The 25,979-nt window shown below is 40.8% G+C and overlaps 1 protein-coding gene across 1 annotated transcript; it reads left to right on the plus strand.

The window, feature by feature from the left end:
* Window positions 1-7,133: 7,133 nt before the first annotated feature.
* ELMOD1 (ELMO domain containing 1) lies at window positions 7,134-25,080 on the plus strand. Its single transcript, XM_032220273.1, has 10 exons — window positions 7,134-7,284; window positions 8,052-8,080; window positions 8,835-8,932; window positions 11,194-11,323; window positions 13,290-13,423; window positions 15,333-15,401; window positions 15,651-15,674; window positions 18,327-18,377; window positions 20,262-20,395; window positions 24,908-25,080. Exons 1-10 carry the CDS (start codon window positions 7,140-7,142, stop codon window positions 25,078-25,080), a joined length of 987 nt encoding a protein of 328 aa, XP_032076164.1. The 5' UTR covers window positions 7,134-7,139.
* The last annotated feature ends 899 nt before the right edge of the window (window positions 25,081-25,979 follow it).

Genomic DNA, 25,979 nt, shown 5'->3' on the forward strand with positions numbered 1-25,979 from the left:
TGTAGTTGGTGATATTTATTCCACTCACATTCTAGAGAAATAAATTGTTGCTGAATCGTGAGACCAATCTGCAGAGTCTGCAGTGTTTTTTTAACGCTTTATTATGGTAATAATTTTGGTTGCCATGGTGCTTTTTTATTTAAACAGATGGATAAAATGAAAAACCAGTCTTGTTTCAATCTGAAAAAATCTAGCTGTTATTGGGGAAAATTCAAGGAAAACGAAAATAGCCTTAGTGAAAGACAGAGGAAGGTGGTCGTTTCCTTTAAATTGATCCAAGTTAATATATTTTTTCTGAGCTTATGTGTCAGTTAAGTATTATAAAATATGTACTCCAAGCTTGAACATATGTTCAGGCACATAAAATCTCTTACTTGGTAGCTTCATTTGTTTCTAGTCTCTGCCCACGTGTGGTTCTATTAGCGGGCAATAAACTTGCATTTATATGATGCATTTTGGTGACTGTGGAAAAACAACTATTGTTAGTATTCCATAAGGCTGGTTGTAATGCAGGGGTGGGCTACTATGGCAACTTTATGACCTGTGGACTTCAACTCCCAGAATTCCTGAGCCATCTGGTTGTAAAATTCCCACAGTTACCCATCCTTGGTGTAATGAGATAACAGATGCCTTCGTTCAATTCAGAGCTTTAAACACTAAGCAGATGCTTCTTTCTATAGGTAGACTTCATGTAAATTAAATAGGGAAGGTGGAAAAAATCCAGAATCTATTGCTGGATAATATTTTTATCGGGATCAATCAGAATAACATCATAATAGATACACAAAAGGTAAAAATTCCTCAGAGACAAGCTTGTATCCTAGAGATCTCTCTGAGATAAATGGATCCATTTCCGAAGCATCATGATGCTTCCATGTTCACCATTTACATATTCTGAGAATGTTTTTCAGGGCCTTAATAAATTAAGATACTGCTGGAGGCAATTACTTTATTTGTAATATGACTATATTTTTTTATCTTTTAATGACCCTGTAATCCCTTGCATCGGGGTGGAGTCGGGGCAGCTGAATGGAGCTGAATGTTTACTGGCCAGATGCCCTTTCAGTCACCAATGCAGAGTTCGCAGCTGATATTTTACTCATTGTGCCCAGTGAGAGAAATATCTGCCGCTACCTAGGCTCGAACTCACAGCCTCCTGATTGTGAGGTGAGAGCTCCACCACTAGGCTACTGCATCACTCTGCAACACAACTACATCTATACTTAGTAAAATCCATTTTTAACATAAGTGGGTTGCAAAGAAACAACCACCGTGCTCCTAACAGCGCAAAAAGTTCATCAAATAGTAAGGCTGAAGGTTTATTTACCATACAATACAATAGCAGATTTGGAAGGGACCTTGGAGGTCTTGGTCCAACCCTCTGCCTAGGCAGGAAACCCTATACCATTTCAGACAAATGGCTATCCAACATCTTCTTAAAGACTTCCAGTGTTGGGGCATTCACAACTTCTGGAGGCAAGCTGTTCCACTGATTAATTGTTCTAACTGTCAGGAAATTTCTCCTCATTCTAAGTTGCTTCTCTCCTTAATTAGTTTCCACCCATTGCTTCTTGTTTTATCCTTGGGTGCTTTGGAGAATAGTTTGACTCCCTCTTCTTTGTGTCAACCTCTGAAATATTGGAACACTGCTATCATGTCTCCCCTAGTCCTTCTTTCTATTAACCTAGACATACCCAGTTCCTGCAACCATTCCTCATATGTTTTAGTCTGCAGTCCCCTAATCATCTTTGTTGCTCTTCTCTGCACTCTTTCTAGAGTCTCCACATCTTTTCTACATCATGATGACCAAAACTGAATGCAGTATTCCAAGTGTGGCCTTACCAAGGCATTATAAAGTGGTATTAACACTTCACCTGATCTTGATTCTATCCCTCTGTTTATGCAGCCTAGAACTGTGTTGGCTTTTTTGGCAGCTGCTGCACACTGCTGGCTCATATTTAAATGGTTGTCCACTAGGATTTGCTTCAATAAGAAAAAAAGGGAGAACTATCATTTTCCTAGGGAACAGCATGCAGGCAAAAAGAAATCAATATTGATGGGGGGGAAATCCTGATCACTCTTACTGATTCAAATGTAGTTAATAGAAGAGATAAAATTAGGCTGGTTACAGCTCTCTCCCCATCTTTGGTCATGTCTTGCATTCACATTCAATGGAGAAGACAATGATGCCAGCAGTGGTAAAATTCTAATTTTTTTACTACCGGTTCTGTGGGTGTGGATTGGTGGGCGTGGATTGGTGCGCGTGGCAGGGAAAGAATACTGCAAAATCTCCATTCCCTCCCCACTCCATGGGAAGGTTACTGCAAAATCCTCATTCCCTCCAGATCAGCTGGGACTCGGGAGGCAGAGAATAGATGGGGGCGGGGCCAGCCAGAGGTGGCATTTGCCGGTTCTCCAGATTACTCAAAATTTCCGCTACCAGTTCTTCAGAATCTGCTTGATTTCACCCCTGGATGCCAGGAATGGCTAGCAGAACAAGAAAAAGTGGCAATCAAATAACATGCTGGCTTGATAACATCAAATCTGATACAAATGTGAACATCCAGCTATTGAAAGAATCTGCGCATGACAGGGTAATATGGAGAGCACTTGGCATAAAATCGCCAAGAGTCAGACATGGCTAAAAAGTTAAATCGAAAATACACATATGCAGGGGTTCAATCAACTTACCTTTGCTACCACCTCTGTGCATGCACAGGACCTTCCACGCATGGGCATAGCGTCAAAAATGACGTGATGACATCTGGGTGGGTGGGCAGAGCCTGTCACCAAACGCGCCTGCAAAGGTAAGTAGAACAGTGGGGGGGGGTGTCCTGCGGTACTTCCGACGATCAGCTGTGCCACTCGATTTAGATTAACTAGAAAGCAGGAAATCCGATGATTCTAGCTAATATAAATCGTGTGTCACAGCTGATTGTCAGAAATACCGGTTCTCCTGAACTGGTAGCATTTTTTTTTTACTATCAGTTTGGGCAAACCCGTAGCATTTTTACTAACGGTCCAAACTGGTAGTATTTTACCCCTGCACATATGGTGTAAGAGTCCCTTTCTGAAAATAATTATTTGGCATTAAAATTGTACTCCTGTTTTGTTTTGTTTTAAAGAGAGGAGCATTATCTTGTGATCTTGGTAAAATTAGGAAAGTCAGACCATCTTAAAAACCTAATCCATTTCATAGTGTGCTTTTATTGCAGGATTTCTACAAGCAAGAATTTATACTGTATATAAATAAACCATTGAAATGATAACAGCTTTAACTGTACTTAAGTCAATGCCATTTTGCTCCTAAAGAAGATCTCCAAGATCATAAGTTTAAGATGGAGGAGTAGTGTATCATTTAAAGGTACCCATCAAATGAATGTTCACTTCCTGTAGTTAACCTTTCTAAGACATAGCATTTCCTTTCTAGTACCCCACTGTAATATAGTTACCGTATTTTTCAGAGTATAAGGTGCACTTCCCCCCCAAAAGAGGGTGAAAATTTGGGTGCGTCTTATACACCGAATGTAGCCTGGAACAGCTGATTGGGGGTATTCTGGGAGGCTGATCCACCCGCCAATCAACTGTTCATGCTGAATCAGGCTGCAGTGTGCTGAAGCTGACCTGGCTGTTTGTTATTTGCTGCAAGGACGTGTCAAGAGTTTGCAGCAGCAATCACATTCAGAAAGCACACACAAGTAACTGATTCAGCAGGATTCAATAACTTCTCTTTATATATAATATAACACATTAAGTAAATATACAATACCAAAATAAGGTTTTCCAATGTAGTTGTTCAGCAGAAAGTTTCACTTTCAGTTTTAGTTTCAGATATCAGCACAGCATTCAGCTTTAGTACAGAACAAGCCACGCCCTGGCTCCTTGCTGTCTCCTACCTTGTTGCTCACACAGCAAATACTGTTCGTTTCCAAACAGCCCTCAACTCTCTCACACACTGACAGGATGCTAGCCAGATGAATACCATGGTGCTGGTAGGCAGAATATTTTTTTTCTTATTTTCCTCCCCAAAAACTAAGGTGGGTCTTATACTCCAGAGCGTCTTATACTCTGAAAAATACAGTATATGTTCCACCATCAAGTTTGGTGTTATAGCTGTGATGTGGTCTTTCCTACTAATTCTGCTTAGTTTAATTTGCAGTTTGACTAAGGCCAAGAAGCCCAGTCCGTTAAGTGTTAAGCTTGAAAATAAAATGGTCTTAGGAAGTGTGATTGGGTATACAATGGAATATGTATTTTGAGGAATAATAATTACAGGATATGGTATCCTTGTACCAGGTTCTTTTAAAAACACAGCGTCAGTGATCACATAGGTTTCTTAACCAGAAGCAGACAGATCAATTCTATCACATGAATGTGTTCTTGGTAATTGCGGAAAACATATATGTCCCCTGAGAATCACATGCTTAAGAACTAAGCAACGTAGATTTTTCTGCTAAAAGAGGAGGTAGATAGAAGAATAAACCAATTCCTTGTTGGCGCATGCCTTTTAAAGTGTACACATTATTTTAATTTATGTAGATTACAACCCTTTGTACATTTACCAGGGATTAAGCCTCAGTAAATACTGTAGGACATTGTTCATACAATAGTGAATTTAGCTAATTGTCTGTATGCCCAAAACACTGATTCATAAATTAACCACCCTGTCTGGCTTCATCCAATGCGCAGAAATGATCCAACCCTATTTTTAACCTAATCTGTTGTATAAACAAAGTCTGAGACTTGTGAGAAAAGGTATTTAGGATTGTGCAGTTCATACGTATTGTACAAAATGTAGTGCAGTAACAGAACATGACGGATCCTTGCCTCAAGCTTATTTTCTAAAGTTCATGGAGTTCCTGTGTAAGCTAGCTTCATAAGGTCTTTAAATGACAGAGGCCACTTAGTGCTTATGAAGGACAGCATGTGGAAACAATATGCGGTGAAAGATCTAACAAATGGAGAAACTGCATGTACAGATCTCCAGGTGCCCAGATCTTGAGGATGACTATGTTCATTTGTCAAACGATAATTCATCTGAACCTGCAAACTATGAACCACGGCCAATCTTAAATTCACACATTGCACGCGCACACAGAGGGCAAAAAAGAGCATGAGGATAAGGATTGGCTACATGCACTGTGTGTCTGAAGCCACAGTTATTAGTCTTAACCAGTTTGAAAAAAAAATCAGTATGAAACCATCGTTTATGTACTCAGCATTTTTTAAAATAGCATTAACTGTATACATCTCCTGTCACGCATGCCCTGGGTGTCATTTAATTAAGGCACAATGCTCCTTTTCCCCAATCAAACCATAATGCCCATACAGTGTACTGAGCCAAAATTGAACTCCCTTGTGAGGTTTAGGATTTTGACAAACCCAAATAGTGTAATTATAGCTTAATGAACCCCTTTCATTCTGGTTTAATCACTATACCGTAGTTAAGCAAACCATTGATAATTACAACACACACACACACACACACACACAAACCAAACATTTTGGGTGTCAGGGACTGGTTCCATGGAGAGAGAATTTCCGTGGACTGAAGGGGGGTGGTTTCACATGCTGCCTGCATCCCGCACATGCGCGAATAGGGCTTTGCTTGTTTGCGTGGCCTGGTTTCTGGCACACCGTGGCGCAGTTGCCGGGCTACAGAAACAGGCTCTTTGAATTAGTATATTGTATGAACACATCCAATATGGGTGCATGGTAGGCAAATGTAGATCAATTACCTGTGTTTTGCACAGCCCACTAACTACGTAATTCATTGTACCATATGAACAATTAGCTTGAAAGGCAGTGGTTAAATTAAACATGCCATGCAAATATAGCTGGGAAGTAGTGTCATTCTGTAGTCTAGGTCAGGGGCCACAAGACTTACAAATTTCCAAGGTCAGACATATCATGTACAGAGAATTCTGCAGTCTGCAAGAAGTTGGACTGGATGACCTTTTAAGTCCCTTCCAGTTCTATGATTTTATAAGAGTGCTTGATGGAGAAAAAAAAATCAGAGGAGATAATGATGAAGTTTTGACAGAAGCTTTTAGCGGGCTGGTTTTATTCATCGCCTTTTGAAGATTTAACAATCTTATTTTGCTCTTCATTTCAGCAAAAAATATTATTTTTAGAGTTCTTAAAAAGGGATTGTTGTTGTTTTTTAAAAAAGGGGCATATGGCTCGTGAGTTGCCCACTGTGCTCTAAAATATAAAGAATGTGCTGAGGATTTTCCTCCATAATATAGAGCAGTGTTTTTCAACCTTTTTTGTGCAAAGGCACACTTTTTTCATGAAAATAATCACGAGGCACACCACCATTAGAAAATGTTAAAAAAATTTAACTCTGTGCCTATATTGACTATATATAAAGTAATTTTCCCACGGCACACCTTACACTATGTCACGGCACACTAGTGTGCCACGGCACAGTGGTTGAAAAACACTGATATAGAGCAATGATGGTGAATCTTTCCGGCACCAAGAGCTCCTGTTCATGTGTGCGTGTGCGCACCGGAGTGCCGGAAACCCGGAGACCAGCTGCCCAGTGCACATGCACGCTCCAACTAGCGGGTCTTTGGGTTGTCAGCATGCCGGAAAGCAGGTGGCGGCAGTGTGCGTGTCCTCACAGAGGGCTCTGCTTGCCACCTCTGGCATGAGTGCCACAGGTTCGCAATCCCGAATATAGAGCAATTGCATTGCTGCAGAAATTAAGTCATGGGTGTGATAAGCCATGCCATTGGTGTCCATTACCTTGTTCATACCCTTTAGCCCAGTGTTTCTCAACCTTGGCAACTTGAAGATGTCCGGACTTCAACTCCCAGAATTCCCCAGCCAGCATTCGCTGGCTGGGGAATTCTAGGAGTTGAAGTCCGGACATCTTCCAAGTTGCCACGGTTGAGAAACACTGCTTTAGCCCTTAGCAATTCTCAAGAACGCTTATTTTGTGTTCGTGCTTCTTTGTTTACCGTGCCAAACTTTTTTTAACAGTCTTAACTAGAGCCATGTCCTAAAAAAAAAAAAATTGTTCTTAAATTCAGTGAAGTTCAGACATGTTGTTGCCAACCAAGGATCATTCTGCTGATCAAAAAAAAAAAAATACTTTCCTGGATTCTCATTTTGAGGATTCTTTTGACAGAATGCTTGTCCAGGTATACCTGTACTTCTATTGCAAATGCTTATGGCGCTGCCTGAAATTTGTGGCGCGGAAACTGACCGGACGCTGTGAACTGCAAAGGATCTGCTATAATATCAAGCCTGGAGCCGAAAGAACCTTGAAAATTGGTAAGCACCTTTAGGGCAACTGTTAATCTTTATTTTCATTCATCATGCTCATAAAATGGTTGACTTGTTTGTTTGGTTGACGGTTAATTAATTGCCTCAATCCTTGACTAAAGTGATTTATTATATATGAATCTAGTTTAAAGTTATTTATTATACATACATCATCATAAAAACTAATGTTTCAGAATACAGGAAGTCCTCAACTTATAACAGTTCATTTAGTGACCATTAGTAGTTACAACAGCACGGGGGGGAAGCAACTTACGATTGTTTTTCATACTTACGACCGTTGCAGCATCCCTGTGGTCACGTGATCAAAATTCAGCAACTTGGCAACTGGTTCATATTTATGACGGTTGTAGTGTCCTGGTGTCATGGGATCAGCTTGTGTGACCTTCTGACAAGCAAAGTCAATAGGGAATGAAGATTCACTTCGCTGGAATATTTCATTTAATAACTGTGGCAAGAAAGATCATAAAATGGGGCAAAACCCACTTAACAACATAAATTTTGGGCTCAGTTGTGGTCATAAGTTGAGGACTATCTGCGTTTTGTTGCAAAGCATGTTTTTCTCACCTGGACGTCCTCATCCTGCTATCTTCTAAATGTATTCATTTAAGAAAAAGTTTCCTCCTTAATCACAATTAAAGGCATTGAATGAAATTTGCCACTTTATGAGAGTCTCATAAAGACTCTTATTGGCCACGTTGTTAAACATGCTAAAATGTAATAAAAATTTAACATTTTGAAAATATTTTCCCCAACAGAGACATCATTGAGGAATTCAAAAAACAAGGTGGGTAAAATTCTCTTTATATTGTGTTCATTTGGTGCAACAATATTAAGTCTGTGATCTATATTACAAAAGCAGTATTCAAGCTGAGCCGCAAACAAGACTGAAGGGAAACCTTCAAATAACTGAAAAACACGAGATTGTAAAAAGGAAGGAAATAAAATATCACCTCTATATCTTAATAGCTTTGAGATATTTACCTCACATATTTAGAGGTTCAGGAATCGATTGCCTGCTAATATCAATGCTCATTGATTTGCCTTAACAAATAGCGGTCTTTCTACCCATATCCTTTTGACAGCTGTCAAATATTCATGAGATGGAAATTTGAAAGTTCCTTGTGCATTAAAGAATTTCATTACTATTCTGTTTTAATGTTAATCAGTTAGAAAAACACAGGTGATATCTTTATTGGACCCCGTGATACATGGGCGTCTAAGGGATGAGGAGGACAAAAACCAATGGCATCCACCTTTTTATAACATGAAGCGTGGCTTACAAAGGGGCAGGGGAGTTTGATTGCGTCATACACCTCTCATCTTGATTTTTTAAAACACTTCCCTTGCCTCTCCCCACCCCCAAATAGGCCCTACAAATATTTCAATGTGGAGTTAATCATGATTTGGTATGATGCAAGCCTAAGTAAATCAGGGTCATATCCCTGTTAACGACGTTCAGTAGTAGTTTCAGTCATTTATTTCTGGTGCATTTCACTTACTATGGGAAAACTGATATATGATAAATTCTTTTGTTCCAGTTGCTCCAAAATTCCATTAGTGTTCATCCAGATGCAATTGAAAAAACGGTAGATGCCATCATAGACTTGAAAAAGATTAATCCAGATGTAAATCCACAGTAAGTTTTAAATAAGGGGCATTGGGGGAGAGAATGTTTCAGCTCTTTGATTTCTTTTAAAGTTGATTTTCCCACACATTTCCCAATACAGTACAGGTTTGGACAAGCATTTTGTGAAACATACAGGTATTAAGAGGAACGGTGGTTAGAATGCAGTACTGCAGGCTACTTCTGCTGATTGCCAGCTGCCTGCAATTTGGCAGTTCGAATCTCACCGGGCTCAAGGTTGACTCAGCCTTCCATCCTTCCGAGGTCTGTAATGTCATTCCCCTCTGTTATGGTCCTGTGACTGCATTTTGGGTGTTTGGCAACAAATTACCTTTACAATCGGTTGCTGCATCCTGCTGGTTTGGCCAGTTCCTGTAAAAAAAAAAAACCCATTTGGAAGGTTTCATAACAACCATTTGCTTAAGCAAATGATGATTCACTTAATGACCACATTAGTGATTAATGAACACCATGGAAAATGTCCTAAAAGGGGTCCCGTCACATGGTTGCTTCAACTTACAACTGCAACAACTTGCAAATGGATTTCTGGTCCCAACTGTGGTTGTAAGTCACAAGAATTGCAGGTAGTCTACCTGTAATTCTTTGATATGATCCCTCATGAGCTCCAGTACCACAATCTTGGGTAAATAATTTCTGTACTAACGTTGTTGACGGACAACAATAGCAATAGCACTTAAACTTATATAGCACTTTACAGTGCTTTACAGCCCTCTCTAAGCAGTTTACAGAGTCAGCCTCTTGCCCCCAACAATCTGGGACCTCATTTTACCCACCTTGGAAGGATGAGTCAACCTTGACCCTGTGGAGACTCGAACTGCGAACAGCTGGCAGACGGCAGAAGTACCCTGCAGTACTGCATTTTAGTCATTGCGCCCCAACAGCGGGCACAGCTGTATCTTTCCCTAGAACCAATTCTTTTTTTCCCAAATATTATTTTTAAAGAAAGAACAACAATTTCAGTGTCTATATAAACAGTGTGTTGTCTGGTTACAGTTAGTTTGAACAATAGTCATCATCATCATCATGTTCATTAGTCCTGATCATATAATAATAATATTTTCTCAACATAATATTAATACTGAATTGTTGATGCTAAATCATATTGATAATAAACATATAATAAACTCTCATGATAAAATTAATCCTTCGCTTATAATTTTAAATGTTCTAACTTATGTTTCTGTTATTTAACCATAGATAAAGCAAATTTCATATTTCAAAGTATTCCTTGTTTTTAATTTCAAGTGCTAATCTGGAACCAATTCTTTACCATCACACTTTACGATCGAATGATCATTTCATATATAATGCTTAGAGTGCACATTCAGTTCTTAGTTATTCCCTTAGAAGCGAAGCAATGTCATAAGTTTTTATTTCAATCAGACAAAATATATTCTTTTGTTCCCAGCAAAAGGAGGAAAAAAATATTTCTTTTAAGCCACCTCTTAAACAAGAAGGATACAAATGACCCATATTTTTTTGACTATAAGATGCACCTAGGTTTGGGGGAGGAAAACAAGAAAAAAATATCTGCCTCTGCCTCCTAGCAATTTGCCTCCTTGCAGCAAATAGCAAACAGCCTGGTCAGTTTCAGCCCAGCCTGATTTAGCATGAGCAGCTGATTGGCGATTGGATCGGCCTCCCGAAATACCACCTATCAGCTGTTCCAGGCTGCCGGGATCGCCCCCGCTCGTCGTCACCTCCGTGCCACCTACATTTTTGGCTTCCAAGCCAACCATTTGTGGCCTGTTCCAGGCGGCAGCAATGGATGGTGACGGCTGCGATGGGCAGTGGTGATCCCTGCAACCTGGAACAGCTGACAGACAGTATTCCAAGACGCAGATCTAAGGGTGTATGTGGGCCAGCGGGTGGGCAGGGCTTCAGTAACATTTGCTGTATAAGACACACAGACATTTCCACCCACTTTTAAGGAGCGGGAGTGTGTCTTATACACCAAAAAATACAGTAGCTATGAGGACAAACGTCAAGGAAAACAGAAAAGATGAATTGAAAGATGGCATGTCCAGAAGTTCCTTAGAGTCAGGCGGAAAGTTTCTTTTCCGCTGAAATAAGCAGGCAGAATGCAAAGAAAGTCAGATTCTTGAGTAGTACACATTGTCTCAAAAAATGCTGATCATCCAGGGGAAAAAAAAGAAAAGAAATAGGCCACCATTCTATACTAAAATAGTACAAATCTCACAGAGCTGAATTACTGAGTGTGCCGTGTTCTTCGCCTTATCTTTTCAATTTAGGCTTAGTGTATCTCTGCAGGCCTGCCTTTTGCAGATTGTCGGCTACAGAAATCTGATTGCAGAGGTGGAAAAGCTGCGTCGAGAGCCGTATGACTCTGAAGAGGGTCAGCATGAAGAAATGCTTCTGAAGGTATGCGCTGGAGCTATGCTTACAAACCAGCTTTATCTCTTAAGAAGGCCTTGAATAAAGTTACACACTCAAGAGTATTGATAAAAAGTTCTTCCTAAACTCATTGAGGGATAGGAGAGCTTTTAAACTGACTGGGAAGATTTTGCTTATTTAGCTTCCAAAGACTGCAGGCAATGATGTGGTATTGTTAAAATTAGTATAACCAAGATTATGAGAAATAGGAAAATAAAGGATAAAATGGGGAAAACCTGACTTTTGAGAGCATAATATGGCCAATAAATCATTCTATTCTATACTGTTCTATTCTATTCATTCTATTCCATTCTATTCCACTCCACTCCATTCCATTCATTACGGCTTCCTTTATTTAAAAATCTCTCAGAAGAACACAACTTTTTTATAGTAAAGAGACTCCACAGCTGATCAACTTTCACTGCCAGAAAGTTACCTCTTAAATTAAAGATTAATTTAATTTAAAGCAGTGTTCCAATATCCCAGGGGTTGCCACAAAGAAGAGGGAGTCAAACTATTCTCCAAGGCACCTGAGGGCAGAACAAGAAGCAATGGGTGGAAACTAACCAAGGAAAAAAGCAACTTAGAACTGAGGAGAAATTTCCTGACAGTTAGAATTAGAATTAGAATTAGTTTATTTGTATGCCGCCCTTCTCCCTGAGGGGACTCAGGGCGGCTCACAATTCAAGGGGGAAGGGATAACAAACAAGTTATAGACATAAGACATAAGAACAATTAATCAGTGGAACAGCTTGCCTCCAGAAGTTGTGAAAGCCCCAACACTGGAAGTCTTTAAGAAGATGTTGGCTAGCCATTTGTCAAGGCATTATAAAGTGGTGTTACTAATAGTCAAGGCAAATTGGTGCCAGATAAGAATCAAGTGGACTTCAAGGGGAATTGGATTTACGTCTCTTACAGGGGTTTAGAGATTCCACGCTGATGATGCATTTGACCCTGCCCTCAGGCTCAGCCTAGACAGCTCCTACATCTCCTTTATCCCACTCCGTCTTTGGCCTTGAACAACTATAGAGAACCCTTATTATGATATTCTATTTTCGCTATATAGCTTTCCCTGTTTTATTCTTACTTTGTTTTACATTACCCGGGGTCTCGCTTATTGGGGGCAGTTTTCAAATAAGCAAAAGAAGGCATGGAAGATGATGACGACAGAGACTCTTGCCATCTCCCAATTAGATAACTGCAATTCCACTTGCACTGGATTGACTTGAAGATGACTCAGAGGTTCCCACTGGCACAGATTGTGGCTGCCTGCCTGCCTGCCTGCCTTTAATTGGTTTAGCAGATTAACACCTATTTTGCAGCCAGTCCATTTGTTGCCACAAGCACCTGGGCACAGTTCAAATGCTGGTAATTAATAACTTGAACAAAGTTTCAAAGTAAATGAAAATTTACCAAGTATGTTTTTTTTTCCCCCATACCAGTTCTCTGAAACTGAAAACACTCTAGCCATTTACTTGCCTGGTATTCTAGCAACATTCTAGATCTGAATCTTAAGCCCTGGCTGAAGCATGAATATCCTTTTATTTTTTGAACAGCAGAGTCTGCACTATGACAGGTCCTGATATGCTCTTAAAAAATTAGCATAAGGGAGCAAACAAAAATTCCCTTTACCGCTAATGGTGTTTACAGCCATTCTATGATTTGCAGCTTTGCCCTAGAGGTTTGTGCCAAGCTAGAGAAAATAACTATGGAGGCCTGATCAGGATTCTTGCACCATTTCTGTATTAAAGCAAATCAGATTTCCCAGGAGCCATGTTTGAAATGTTTGCAGTGTCAAGGAGGAAGACTTGCTGATTTTTAGCTGGCACATCGCCCCAGGATCCTGCAACACCGCGCATAACAATGAAGGCAAAGCCAATAAGGATGGATTTTTTAAAAAAAAATTGCACGCAATGTGTTATAATAGACCTGTGATTTTCTTTTACTTCCAAAGCTGTGGAAATGCTTGAAACCTGATTCTCCTTTGGAAGCTCGGATTTCCAAGCAGTGGTGTGAAATTGGTTTCCAAGGTGATGATCCTAAAACAGATTTTAGAGGAATGGGGCTCCTGGGGTTGTATAACTTGCTGTAAGTATATTTTTGGTTTCTTTCACATAATGAATTAAAAAGGTACAAATTGTATTTTTCTTCCTTTTCTCTTGTTTCTTTCTCTTTTTTTTTGGAAAAAAAAAATCCAGCCTTTGTCAAGAAAACTATTCTTCAAACACTTAAGTAGTCTGACTTCAGTTCATTGCAACTATCCGTCCCTATGTAGATGATAATTTGTTTAAATCAACACGACAGCACTTACAATGTAGTAAAACGGGGTTTAGTTTTCAAACACAACCATTTGTTGTGAGAAATATGCATCTGGTTCAATTCCAAGGCGGGAGAAAGACACTGGAAACATGGGGACCGATGGGAAAGATGGCTTAATGAAGCAGAACCACATGGCTTCTGGGCAGCTGACCACATGGAGTTGAGAATGAGGGGCTTTTATATCTTCTCTTAGGCTTTGGATTTGAGCTGCCTGTTCCTGTGCAAGAATATGTCTCCTATTGGCTCCTGACAGATTCCCATGGGGCTATGCAGGTCATAGCTGAGGTTGTCTGAGCTCCCAGGTTTAGTTGAAGGTTAGCTGATGCAATGTCCTTAGGAGATTGTGCCATGTGGTGAGCTCTGCTGCTAGACGGATTAATGCTATTATGTCATGGGTCATGTCTTAATCCCATCACCCTGGAGTTGGAGGTCTTTTGCCTTGTAGATAGGCTGCCCCAGTTTTTCTTAATGGGCACCAAATATCTGTTGGGGGCAGGGAGTTGCTTTCGGTCTTTAAAATATGTTTCTTCCTTTATCATCCAGGGAAATATAATATTCTGGCTATTTTAATATTTCTCAAAATATTTCATTTTTCTAGGAGAGGGGTGGGTGCTAACTTTTTACAAATTACAATGTCAGCGGTTGTTTTTTTTAAATAGGAATATCAAATCTCTCTTTTCCATCCATGGTGCTCATAGATAATGATTTGATACTTCAGTTAAGGGTAGTTCCTGGTATATATTTGGTTAGATCAGCTGTTCTCAGTCTTTTCTTCATCATGGACCAGAGGTGAAATTCAGCAGGTTCTGGAGAACCGGTAGCGGAAATTTTGAGTAGTTCGGAGAACCGGCAAATACCATCTCTGGCTGGCCCCAGAGTGGGGTGGGAATGGAGATTTTGCAATATCCTTCCCCCTGGAGTGGGGAAGGAATGGGTATTTTGCAGTATCCTTCTCCTGCCATGCCCACCAAGCCATGCCCACAGAACCGGTAGTAAAGAAAAAATTGAATTTCACCACTGCCATGGACCCTCTTAACATCTTTTGTGGTTATGGACTCTCAAGATTTAATTCCAAGATTTAAATCATAACATTTCTTCAAGCCTTCACGTACCCCCTTGACGACATCGTGGCCCTCCAGGTCCACAGACCACAGATTGAGCGTGACCCGACAAAAGCGCGAATGTCATAAGCACGCCGACAAAACCGCGGCGCTAAAACCGCAATGTCAAAAGTGCGCCGACAACAGCGCCTCAACAGAAGCGCAATTTAAGTTAAGGTAAGGTTTAGGGTTAGGTTTAGTGTTAGGGTTAGGTTTAGTGTTAGGTTTAGGGTTAGGTTTTGGGTTAGGTTACATCGCGCTTCTGTCGGTGCACTGTTGTCGGCGCGCTTCAGGGCTCATTCGTCGCTCCTTCGTCGCGCGGTTTTGTCACCGCGGTTTAGTGAGGCGCGCTTTTGTCGTTCGCGCATTTGTGGTGGAACCCAGATTGAGAACCATTCGGTTAGATGACAGGAGTGTTACTTTATTTACTCCATTGTGTGAGATCCAGTGGAAAGAGGATGTTTCAGTGTCTTATACACTCAGAATGGTTTGTGTGTGCATTCTAAGAATATCCAGATGTTCCAGGTGTTGTATATATGTACCTGTCATGTATATGTGTTTTTCCCTCTCCCTTCTAGATACTTTGCTGAGCATGATGGACCTGCAGCTCAGCAAATTCTCTTAGACTCTCTGCAGCCCAGATATAGGTAATGTTTGAAGCTGGAATTAGCAACAGCATCTAATCAATCATTTGAAAGATCAGCTTGCATCCCTTTTTTTCCCCTTGATGTGAAATACTCTGCTTTCCTTGCATTCTTTTACTTGGGGGTTGGGGCGAGGATGGGATAAAATGCCTTGCTTTGACATATTTATTTCATTAACAAACCATGAACATGAATCCATGTTTAGACTTTTTTTTTTACGTCTTTTCTTTTTTTCCATCTTTCACAATCAAGGGAAATCACTAAAGAGGAAATAAGGTATATATCCATATATTTCTTTTCTATTTTGTAAGCTTTGAACTAAAGTTTGGAAACAGACATAAAGGAGATCCGGAGGGATAAACTAAAACAATATCCAAGAAGTTGGCTCCACTGAAAGTCAGACATTATATAAACTAATTACTATTGGGGGTAGTGATGGTGGTTGCACAGCCTACCAGGTGTTTAGAGTGGATTTGCCATTTTTGTCCACCTATCGAGTCACACCCATTTTGTTCAATCATGTTAAAGGTATAATCCCAGGATGTAAGCTCTTCCAAGTAAAGCTGCCTTTGCAATTGACTAATGATGTCAATGCTGATGGTGTTCCTGTTATTTTGGCATTGCATCCAAGGTGCCTATTGTTAATATTATTAGAGACCCTGAAAGGCTTCCTTGCAAGAAGACCTTGGTGAGGGAGAAAGGAGTGATTGCATATTCTAGGTGCAAGTGAAAACAACAAAGAAAATCAAGCGATAAAAAGAACCAAGAAAGAACAGTTGAAAGAAAGAGATATGTTTTTCTTACCACAGATAAGGCTGAAGAGGATGACATGATGGAAGTTTTGGGGGACTCCTACCAACGTTGCTGCCGATTCGCTTTGCGCACACTTTTTAGGACTGCCGACATGTTTTTTAGCTGCGCACGTGTGCATGCGCAGAACAATTTACTGTGAACCACGCACACGCGTGCAGCTAAAAAACATGCCGGCAGTCCTAAAAAACATGCCGGCAGTCCTAAAAAACATGCCGGCAGTGGCAGCGGCCAACAAGGGAACTGGTTCGGTGGCATGGCTAGCCTGGGTCGCTGCCAGTTCTGTGACCCAGGCCTAATTACCACTACAGGTTCACCCGAACCGGTAGCAACCCACCTCTGGGGTGTGTGTGTGTATGTTTAAAAGTGTAAATATTCTGAAGATCTCTCAGATTTAAAAAAATGCAAAGTTATTTCTAAGAGGGCAGGGTCTTCTTCTAATACATTTAAGTTATGGAAAGCTACATTTTGCCTTAATCATATGAGAAACTTCTGCTTGGAAGTTTCAACAGCCTCAACATTCTTCTCTGTTTCAGGATTTTGTTCATCTGTGAGGTTTGAGTAGATTCCATGGTTTCTTCTCATACCTGTTTGTAAGTCCCCTCAAGGGGACTTAAGTCCTACCATTGGGTTGACTTCTGGGGCACTTCCTGAGGATCAGATGGGAAATTGTATAATACATCCCCTCTAACTGAAAGATTAGTAATCTAGAAACAGAATTACAGAGTTGTAGGGACTTTGGAGTCCAACCCCTACTGAAGCCCCACTGAGCATTTCTAATATTAACTCTTAACTATCCAAAATGTCTTAATATGTAGTTTGTACCATTTCACCAATGACAATCTTTTCTTTATTCACTCCCACTGTGTTGAATAATTGTCATGCAAATTGTAATAATATAATCATCCTTCTCCATCTTAGTGCCCCCCCCCCCGCAGTAATTCAGAGAAAGTCATTACATTACAATCTATAAGATCTGTAGCTGGGTTTATTTTCCTTTTAGGCAGGTTAAGATGGGGTGGGGGGGAGTAAAATAGATTCGAAATCACTCCTTTCTCTTTTAACAATCTTCTCACATAAGAAGCCTCCTGGATGTAGCCTATCTTGCTTAAGGACGCAAGGCAGTTTAGTGACCCAGCTGGAGGGAGGGGAGAACCGGGCCGTGGGATTGATAGTTGAACTCACATGGCCCGGTTGTGGATAAGACATGGCCTGGTAGTAGGCCGTGACCCCAGGGGTTGGAAACCCCTGATTTAAGAGATTATGGGTTATTTGTCCATATATTTTTCTATTTTTAATGATACTGAAACTGCGATTTCCCATCCAGGTTTAGGGGAATTTACTTTTCAAAAGGTAGGGGATGCAGTGGCTCAGTGGCTGAGCGTGTCCATCAGTAAGGTCGGCAGTTTGACAGTTTGAATCCCTAGCACCGCATAAGGGAGTGAGCTCCGTTACTTGTCCCAGCTTCTGCCAATGCAGCAGTTCGAAAACACATAAAACATGCAAGTAGAAAAATAGGAATCACTTTTGTGCCTTCGGCTTTTAATCATGCCAGCCACATGACCACGGAGACATCTTCGGACAGCGCTGGCTCTTTGGCTTCGAAACCGAGATGAGCACCGCCCCCTAGAGTCGGAAACGACTAACACGTATGTGTGAGGGGAATCTTTACCTTTTCAAAATCAGATGAACACATTATTAGGAATGCCGGGCATCAAATGTAAACTAGTTTTCAGATATTTAAAAACAATTCCACATGAAGGCAGTACATTTTCCTCTTTTCTCCTTCCAATAAGAAGATATTATTTTCTCTTACTTTTTCAAATGATTTGTCTTACCTGCCTTAGGCTGCAGTCAGTCTTGCAAAAATGTGAAAGAAATATAGAACACTTACATTTTTCCCTTCTCCTCAGGGTACTTTAATTTTTAGGCTGCCTGAAGGATCAGTGTCTCTGACACAAAGAGGATCAATCATTTAAAAGCATTTTAAAATGCTTTAAAACCCAACTCCAAAGAGAGAATAAAATGCTAGCGATTAGCTTTTCCACTGTGGTGGCATACTGTAGGGAGAAAACCATTTTTTAATTTGTAAACCATTCCTTTAATTAACTTTTTCAGCAAATATAGCAAGACTGAGTGGGAGAAGAAAAAGTTTGATAAAGCTATTGGGTAAGTGCCGTACTCCAAACATGAAATCTCATTAAAATCATCCTTGTTTGCTGATAACTTTGTAATTAAATCTCTGCTTTTCATAGAATTGTAGGAAGAGATTTCTTATCTTCTAGAAATACCTCTGCTTCGTGCAGTACATTTTTTTGAAGACATTGATGAGATAAGATGAGATGGTGGGATGGTCTAGAGGTGGAGCTCTCCCCTTACAATCAGGAGGCTGTGAGTTTGATCCTAGGTAGAGGCCAGTGGTGGGATTCAGCCAGTTCGCACCTATTCGGGAGAACCGGTTGGTAACTTTCTAAGCAGTTTGGAGAATCGGTTGTTGGAAGAAATCTCCTTTTGTTTTTTTCCACTTTACAGGGCTAATCCTGCAAGGAAGGCAGGAAGGAAACATTCTAGTGTTGTTTCTAGCCTAATCTTTATTGACCTGCTTACAGAAACTGCCACTCTGGTTAACCCTTATTACATTGCCACAGCTAAGGCGAAGCGGCCATTGACCTGAGTGACCTTGAGTTGGCCACGCCCACCCAGTCACATGACCACCGCGCCACACCTACCCAGATGGTCATTAGGGCAGAGAACCAGTTATTAAATTATTTGAATCCCACCACTGGTAGAGGCAGATATTTCTCTCTCTGGGCAGGTTGAGAATATGTCTGCTGAATATAACTCCACATTGGTGGCAGGAAGGGCATCTGGCCAGTAAACACTCAGCTCTGTTCAGTTGCCCAGACTCCACCCCACAAGGGATTACGGGGTCGTTAAAAGGAGATGATGATAGCAATAGCAATAGCAGTTAGACTTATATACCGCTTCATAGGGCTTTCAGCCCTCTCTAAGCGGTTTACAGAGTCAGCATATTGCCCCCAACAGTCTGGGTGCTCATTTTACCCACCTCGGAAGGATGGAAGGCTGAGTCAACCTTGAGCCTGGTGAGATTTGAACCGCCGAACTGCAGATAACAGTCAGCTGAAGTAGCCTGCAGTACTGCACTCTACCTACTGCGCCACCTCGGCGCATGATTGATGAGATAAGATGTGCAATGTGATAAGAACACTCTGCTTAGCTGTTGATTTTAATAAGCTCCGTGCTGTCCTCCATTGAGGAGTGACCATGGACTAGTGGTTACCATGATGGACTAGAACAAATTCAGGTCCACCCTTCAGCAAGAAAGTTCACTGGATGATTTTGAGTTAGTTATTCTCACTCTCAGTCCACTGTTGTGGGAGGGATACAATGAAGGGAAACTGTGTACATTGCCTCCAGTTTAAAAGACTAGCGTGGAAAACTCTGTGACTGCAGAGATGCTGCAGTGTTCATAAATGGGAGGACTGGTTGTAAGTCCATTTTTCAGCACTGTCATTACTGTAGTTGTTAAATGAATGATAGTAAGTTGAGGGCTACCTGTATACTGAGCCATGGTGGTACAGTGATTAGAGTGCAGTATTTCAGGCTACTTCTGCTGACTGCCAGTTACCTGCAATTTGGCAGATCAGTTCTTACCGGGCTCAAGGTGGACTCAGCCTTCCATCCTTCAGACGTGGGTAAAATAAGGACCAAGATTGTTGGGGGCAACATGCTGACTCTGTAAACCGCTTAGAGAGGGCTATAAAAGCACCGTAAAGCAGCATATAAGTCTAAGTGCTATTGCTATACTCTTTGCCAATCATGCTATGATATTGAAAAGTAGCATGAGACAGGAAGTAGACGTTCAACAAAATATGGCAAATTCAGACTTTTGTAATGGCATGGAATTGCAACTGAAAAAATAAACCATTTAATATGACTTTTTGGAGAGAAATGACTGTGGATTTTCTCGATGTCATAGTTCCATCTGCTTTGGTTTCATTCCTTACAATCCCATTTCTATATTTCTCGCAGATATTCCTTTGCTATTGTTGGCATCAACATAACAGAACTTGCATACAACCTGCTCGTGAGCGGTGCTCTGAAGACACATTTCTACAATGTTGCTCCAGAAGCGCCAACGTTACCCCATTTCCAGCAAACATTTTGTGAGTATTTGTGTGTGAGGGCGGGATTTCTCTGCGTAAGAGAATGATTGCATTTGTGTATGCATGCATGCATGCACACAATTTTTCTTCAAATCACAAGGGATTAATTACATGAAGTATTGTTGCATTCCATTGGCTAAATATATGCTTTATATTAAAACTAATATTAGGTTCTTAGAATGACCAATATATGGCAGTAGTAGATCTGTTTCAAAAATAAGCCAATTAATTTTATGCAAAATCTCATAATAAATGAACATTTTCCCCATGTTAACTAAAGTTGATTTGTCTCAAAAAAAAACAAAAAAAAAAAAACCAGCCCAGTTTTGAAATGTCCCCCAGATCCTACTTTTCCATGTATTGTTTGATGATTAAATCCTTTGTGAGTGTTGGAGAATTTTTAACATTATTCAGGATGACTTGCCCAGAATACCTTATGCCACCAGCTTTGAAATTTTGGGCTTAGACAACTTAGAACTATGCCGCCTTCAGTCTGACCTAAGCGTAGTACATAACATTATATACTACAGTGTTCTACCTGTCAATGACTACTTCAGCTTCAACCACAACCATACATGAGCACACAAGATACAAACTTAAGGTTTGCATCTATTGTGTACCAAAACCATACCAAACTCAGTTGCAGAAAATATGACTTCAGCAACAGAGAGGTCAATGCCTGGAATGCGTTACCTGACTCTGTAGTTTCTTTCCCAAACCCCCATAACTTTAACCTTAGACAGTTTACTGTTGACCTCACCCCACTCCTAAGAGGTCTTTAAGGAGCATGCATAAGTGCCCCAACTGTCCCATTCCTAACAATCCTATTTATTCGTATCCATTTCATGTATTCATAATCTTGCATATACTTATATCTATTATCTTATACACGCTTGACAAAACAAATAAATAAATAAATAAAAATGTGACATTGGACAACACGTTGTTATGATTTGCCAAGGCCAGCAGATGGTGCTGTTTTATTTCTGCCACCATCAAACACTCATTTTTAACTCCTCTTCCGATTCTGCCCCTTCCTACTCTTTCTGTAATAACATGGACTTTGGCTTCCTTAGGATTTCAACATATCACATAATTCCTTTGTTGTTTCAGCCCAAGCTGTGATAGCTTCCATTCACTAAGCAAAGCCAGGTTTCAAGAGAAAGAAGTCAGGCATTTCAAATCTTTTTTTTTCAAAATGTCTCCTTGGGTACCTTTTGACTAATGCCAAACACATTGATATTGCTTTGAAGCAATCAGGTCAAATTCTGACTAATGTTGCATTCATTCATTCCCACTGGCTGGTATTGCATTTTCCTGTGTGAAGCTTAGCCATCACCAGTAACAACTGAAGAAGAATTTTTTGGGTCTCCCAGTTTCTCTTTATTTAAAATTGTTAGATACCGTGACCCGTCAAATGCGCGCCGACGAAACCGCGCCCGCCATCAACAAACAACATAATGGGACGCGAAAACAACATTATAAAGGGTTAGGGTTAGGATTATAACATTGTTTTCGCGTCCCATTATGTTGTTTGTTGATGGCGGGCACGGTTTCGTTGGCGCAGTTTCATCGGCGCGCATTTGTCAAACGCACATTTGTCGGTGAACCGTTAGATACGAAGGGTTGATGCATACAGTACTTTCAAAATGGAACATGCATATAGGTAGCTCTTGACCTAACGACTACAATTGAACCTGCCATTATGCTCGCAAGTCATGGCAGTCATTAAATAGGTCACCATATGACTGAACCTGATTTTACAATCTTTTTTTGCAGCAAAATGGCTTGGCCATTAAATGAATGGAGCTGCTGTCAAATGAACCCACAACTCATTCTGGTTTTTTTTTTTTTTCATTCTTTCATTCATTCATTCATTCTTTCAGTTTCTATAGTCCAACTTAACCAAATGACTCTGGGAGCTTTTTGCCAGAAATCACAAGTAAACACCAGCAAAAAAGTCATAAATCACAGTCATGGGACGTCAGGACCCTGCATATAGCTGCAAATGCCGGCCAGAGGCAGAGCACACAAAATATGACCATGCGACTGCACGGAGGCCTGGCTATCAGAACTTTGAATCTGGGCAGTAAATAGATTTTCTGGGCTGTGACAGCACTTCAAATAGTCACTAAGTGATGGATCATAAATCAAGAACTATGAATTATAAACTTGCCAAAAGGAGGAAGGGAGGGAGGGAGAGAGAGAGAGAGAGACACTGTGTGTGTGTGTGTCTGTCTGTCTGTCTGTCTGTCAGTGCTGGCTGGGAAATTCTGGAATATGAAGTCCAAACATCTTCAAGTTACCAAGGTTGAGAAACACCAATATACATCATATATTCTGGAACTTCTTGGTCTCTTGGAAGAACTATTGGTTCGGCATTTATATTTCCTTTTCCCCTGATTGAAATGGCTGCCATACCTGTATTGAAAATTCCTGTGCGCAACCGTTCTCCATTGGCTAGAGATGTACATTTTCCATCCATATCTTTGGTTTCATATAGTTTATTCAAACGAGACTCTTGTGTTGCTTTTGAAGGCTTCCTACATTGCTAGTTTGATACAGATTCTGCTTGAAACATAATTTGAAAGGATAATGTTGTTAGTCTCAAATTTAGAGAGTTTTTTTTAATGCTGTTTGGATAAAGTTGGGGGATACCTTTGCAAACATACTTTGAGAGGGGGAACACAGCTTTTGTTTTTTCCTACCCTCATTTTATTAGAAATGAAGTTTTTAAATTATCTTTGTAGCGTGTTCTTTCAGAATTCCAGCCGGGATTATATTTCATTTTCCCCAAATTAATATGCTTGGATTATAGGTTCATGCAAATGCAGTGTTATAATGCACAGTTTAAAACAATGGTTTAAAACAATAACTTTGCTGTTTGGTTTTGATTTTTGTTCTTACCTAGAAAAATTGCACTGAAGAAAAAGCCAACGCCTCTTGGAGCAAGAGTGATAATAAGAATGATAACAAAAAAAAATTTGTTGGCATGAAACACAATACCTCTGGTTTTTAAAAAAAGTCTATGGAAGTTCTCATTCATCCAGGTCATGATTGTCCCAAAGGTGGTTTTTTTTTTTTCAAGAGGCAATTGGGCTTCCTGGTTTTTCTTTGAAGACAATTTTGCTTCCCATCCAAGAAGCTGAAAGAGTTTCAGAGCTGAAGAAGCTTCTTGGGTGAGAAGCGAAACATCTTCAAAGAAAAAAACAGAAAGTCCGGTTGCCTCTTGGGGAAAAAAGGCACCTTTGGGACTTCGATAAAAAAAAGGCGGAAAAGGTGGAAAATTACTTTTTCACCTGGAAAAGGTGAAAAAGTAATTACGTGCACTAAAATACTGCATCGTTAACATGTCTGTAATTCTACCTGCATTTAAAAAAAAAATTCCAAACTAGTCCTTTTCATCTGTCTTGTGGGCATGAGAGAAGAGATTTACAAGAACCCACCTGGGCTGTCTTGTTTTCAGCCACGCTTCCTTCTCTCTGTGTGGTTTCACATTCTCCCACGTCCATACTATTGCCAAAGAAAGTCAATGCAGGGGTGGGCTTCGAAAATTTTACCAACGGGGTCTCTGCCCAGTTGCTGGCTGGGCATGGCCTAGTCGGCCTCCTGCGTAGCATGACAAAACCGCGCTTGACTAAGCCGCGCCCGATTAAACCGCGTCACTGACGTCATCAACAGGGCGACAACAGCGAGCGCGGAGAAAGAAGGGCGCTTTAAATAGCGCTTTGAAAGCAAGCCAATTCAACTTAAGGTAAGGGTTAGGTTTAGGGTTAGGTTTAGGGTTAGGTTAAGGGTTAGGGTTAGGTTAGGATTAGGATTAGGATTAGGTTTAGGGTTAGGTTAAGGGTTAGGGTTAGGTTTAGGGTTAGGTTAAGGGTTAGGTTTAGGATTAGGATTAGGTTTAGAGGGGTTAGGTTTAGGTTTAGGGGTTAATTTTAGGTTTAGCGTTTACACCGTGCTTCTGTCTCCGTGCTGTTGTCGCGCTGTTGATGACAGCTACGCGGTTTCGTCGAGCGCGGTTTAGTCGAACGCGGTTTTGTGGTGGAACCGGCCTCCTGCACCACAGAGGGGGGTAGTTTTGCCCTCTCTGGGCTCCGGAGGTTTTTCTCGAGCATTCAGGAGGATGAAAATGGCCTCCCCAGGCTCCGGAGGCTCTCTGGGGGCTGGAAATTGGCTTTCCCGAACTTCCAGTAGGGCCTTTTTTCGCCCTCCCTGAGCCTCCATGCGCGCTCTGTTCTTACCTGCATCCAAAATGGGCCGTGTGGGGACTCCTGGGAGGGGCTGGGTGGGAGGGGCCAGCCAGGAGTAGGATTTGGAGGTTCTCCGAATTTCACAGAATCTTAGCTAGAGGTTTTCCCGTAGCCCTGCAAACCCCTAGCAGCCCACCCCTGATTCAATGACATTTGGATTACGTTACATTTAGAAGAAGAATAGCAAAACTGTTTACGCACCAAAGGAAAACCCCGATTCACTTGAATTCAAAACTCGGTTGACTTTTTGTCCCCATAGGCTACTTGATGCATGAATTTCATAAATTCTGGATTGAAGAGGATCCCCTGGACATAATGGAGTTCAACCGGGTGCGAGAGAAATTCCACAAACGGATTATCAGGCAGCTGCAGAATCCAAATATGGCGTTATGCCCTCACTTCGCTGCCTCGGAAAGCTTGATCAACCTGTAGCCATCCCCATGGTTTGATTTGGAAACACTGCCTGGTTCTTGTGTTTACGCCACCATCTAGAGATAAATTGCTAAATGCATTGAATGATCACGGCAAGTGCATGCCTGCTTCTTGACGCAGTATTCATTTCTTGCGCTCTCTTTCAGGAACCGCCTCCCACTGCTCCGATGGAGAGGCTGGTCACTGTCAAAGAGAGCTCATATTGCAATATCTTACAGTGTTCAACATTTTGAATTGATGTCTTGTGTTTCTTTCCTTTCTTTTAAGCCAATGTGTCTCAACCTTGGCAGCTTTCAGATGTGTGGACGTCAACTCCCAGAATTCCCCAGTCTGCCCCTGCTGCCTGGGGAATTCTGGGAGTTGGAGTTCACCCATCTGAAAGCTGCCAGGATTGGGACACAGTTTTTAGGTCCCTTCCTCTTCCCTTTGCTACTGCATATTTCATTTAATTAAAGAACTGTATTTCTGTAGCTGGGTGGGGGGATGTATATCTATTTTGTTTCTATAGACAGAATAGTTTAGTTGGAAACTTGTACTGTGAATACCTTTTAACTTATTCATTTTGTTTTATGATAACTCTTTTCTTTTAAAAAAATGGGTTGTAAGCCAACTTTTTTCAGTCCTGTTTAACTGAATGGCACTGAAGTGAAAGGGACTGAAAAAATGCTTGCATTAAACTGGTCTCATGCATTTGAATATTATTTAGAAGGCAGTGTACATGTCTTCAGCCTAATTAAATGTAACGATTTCTCCCTCATGCAGACGTGCATGCTTCATGAAAAAAAAAAACAATAGTAAGATTTGTAATAAAAAACATGTGTGAATAATTTTATCATGCATAAAGAATTTATAATGAGGCTATGATGACAGGGAGGTTGAATGAATTTGAGGGAATGAAT

Source organism: Thamnophis elegans, chromosome 6, assembly GCF_009769535.1.
Source record: "Thamnophis elegans isolate rThaEle1 chromosome 6, rThaEle1.pri, whole genome shotgun sequence".
Classification (NCBI taxonomy): domain Eukaryota; kingdom Metazoa; phylum Chordata; class Lepidosauria; order Squamata; family Colubridae; genus Thamnophis; species Thamnophis elegans.

What these genes read in the sequence shown, in the direction of transcription:
- ELMOD1 (XM_032220273.1), top strand. Translation starts at nt 7,140, where the DNA reads ATGCTTGTCCAGGTATACCTGTACTTCTATTGCAAATGCTTATGGCGC. An exon ending in ATGAAGAAATGCTTCTGAAG is followed by an intron (nt 11,324 to 13,289) that starts GTATGCGCTGGA and finishes TTACTTCCAAAG; the next exon opens with CTGTGGAAATGCTTGAAACC. An exon ending in CTGGGGTTGTATAACTTGCT is followed by an intron (nt 13,424 to 15,332) that starts GTAAGTATATTT and finishes TCTCCCTTCTAG; the next exon opens with ATACTTTGCTGAGCATGATG.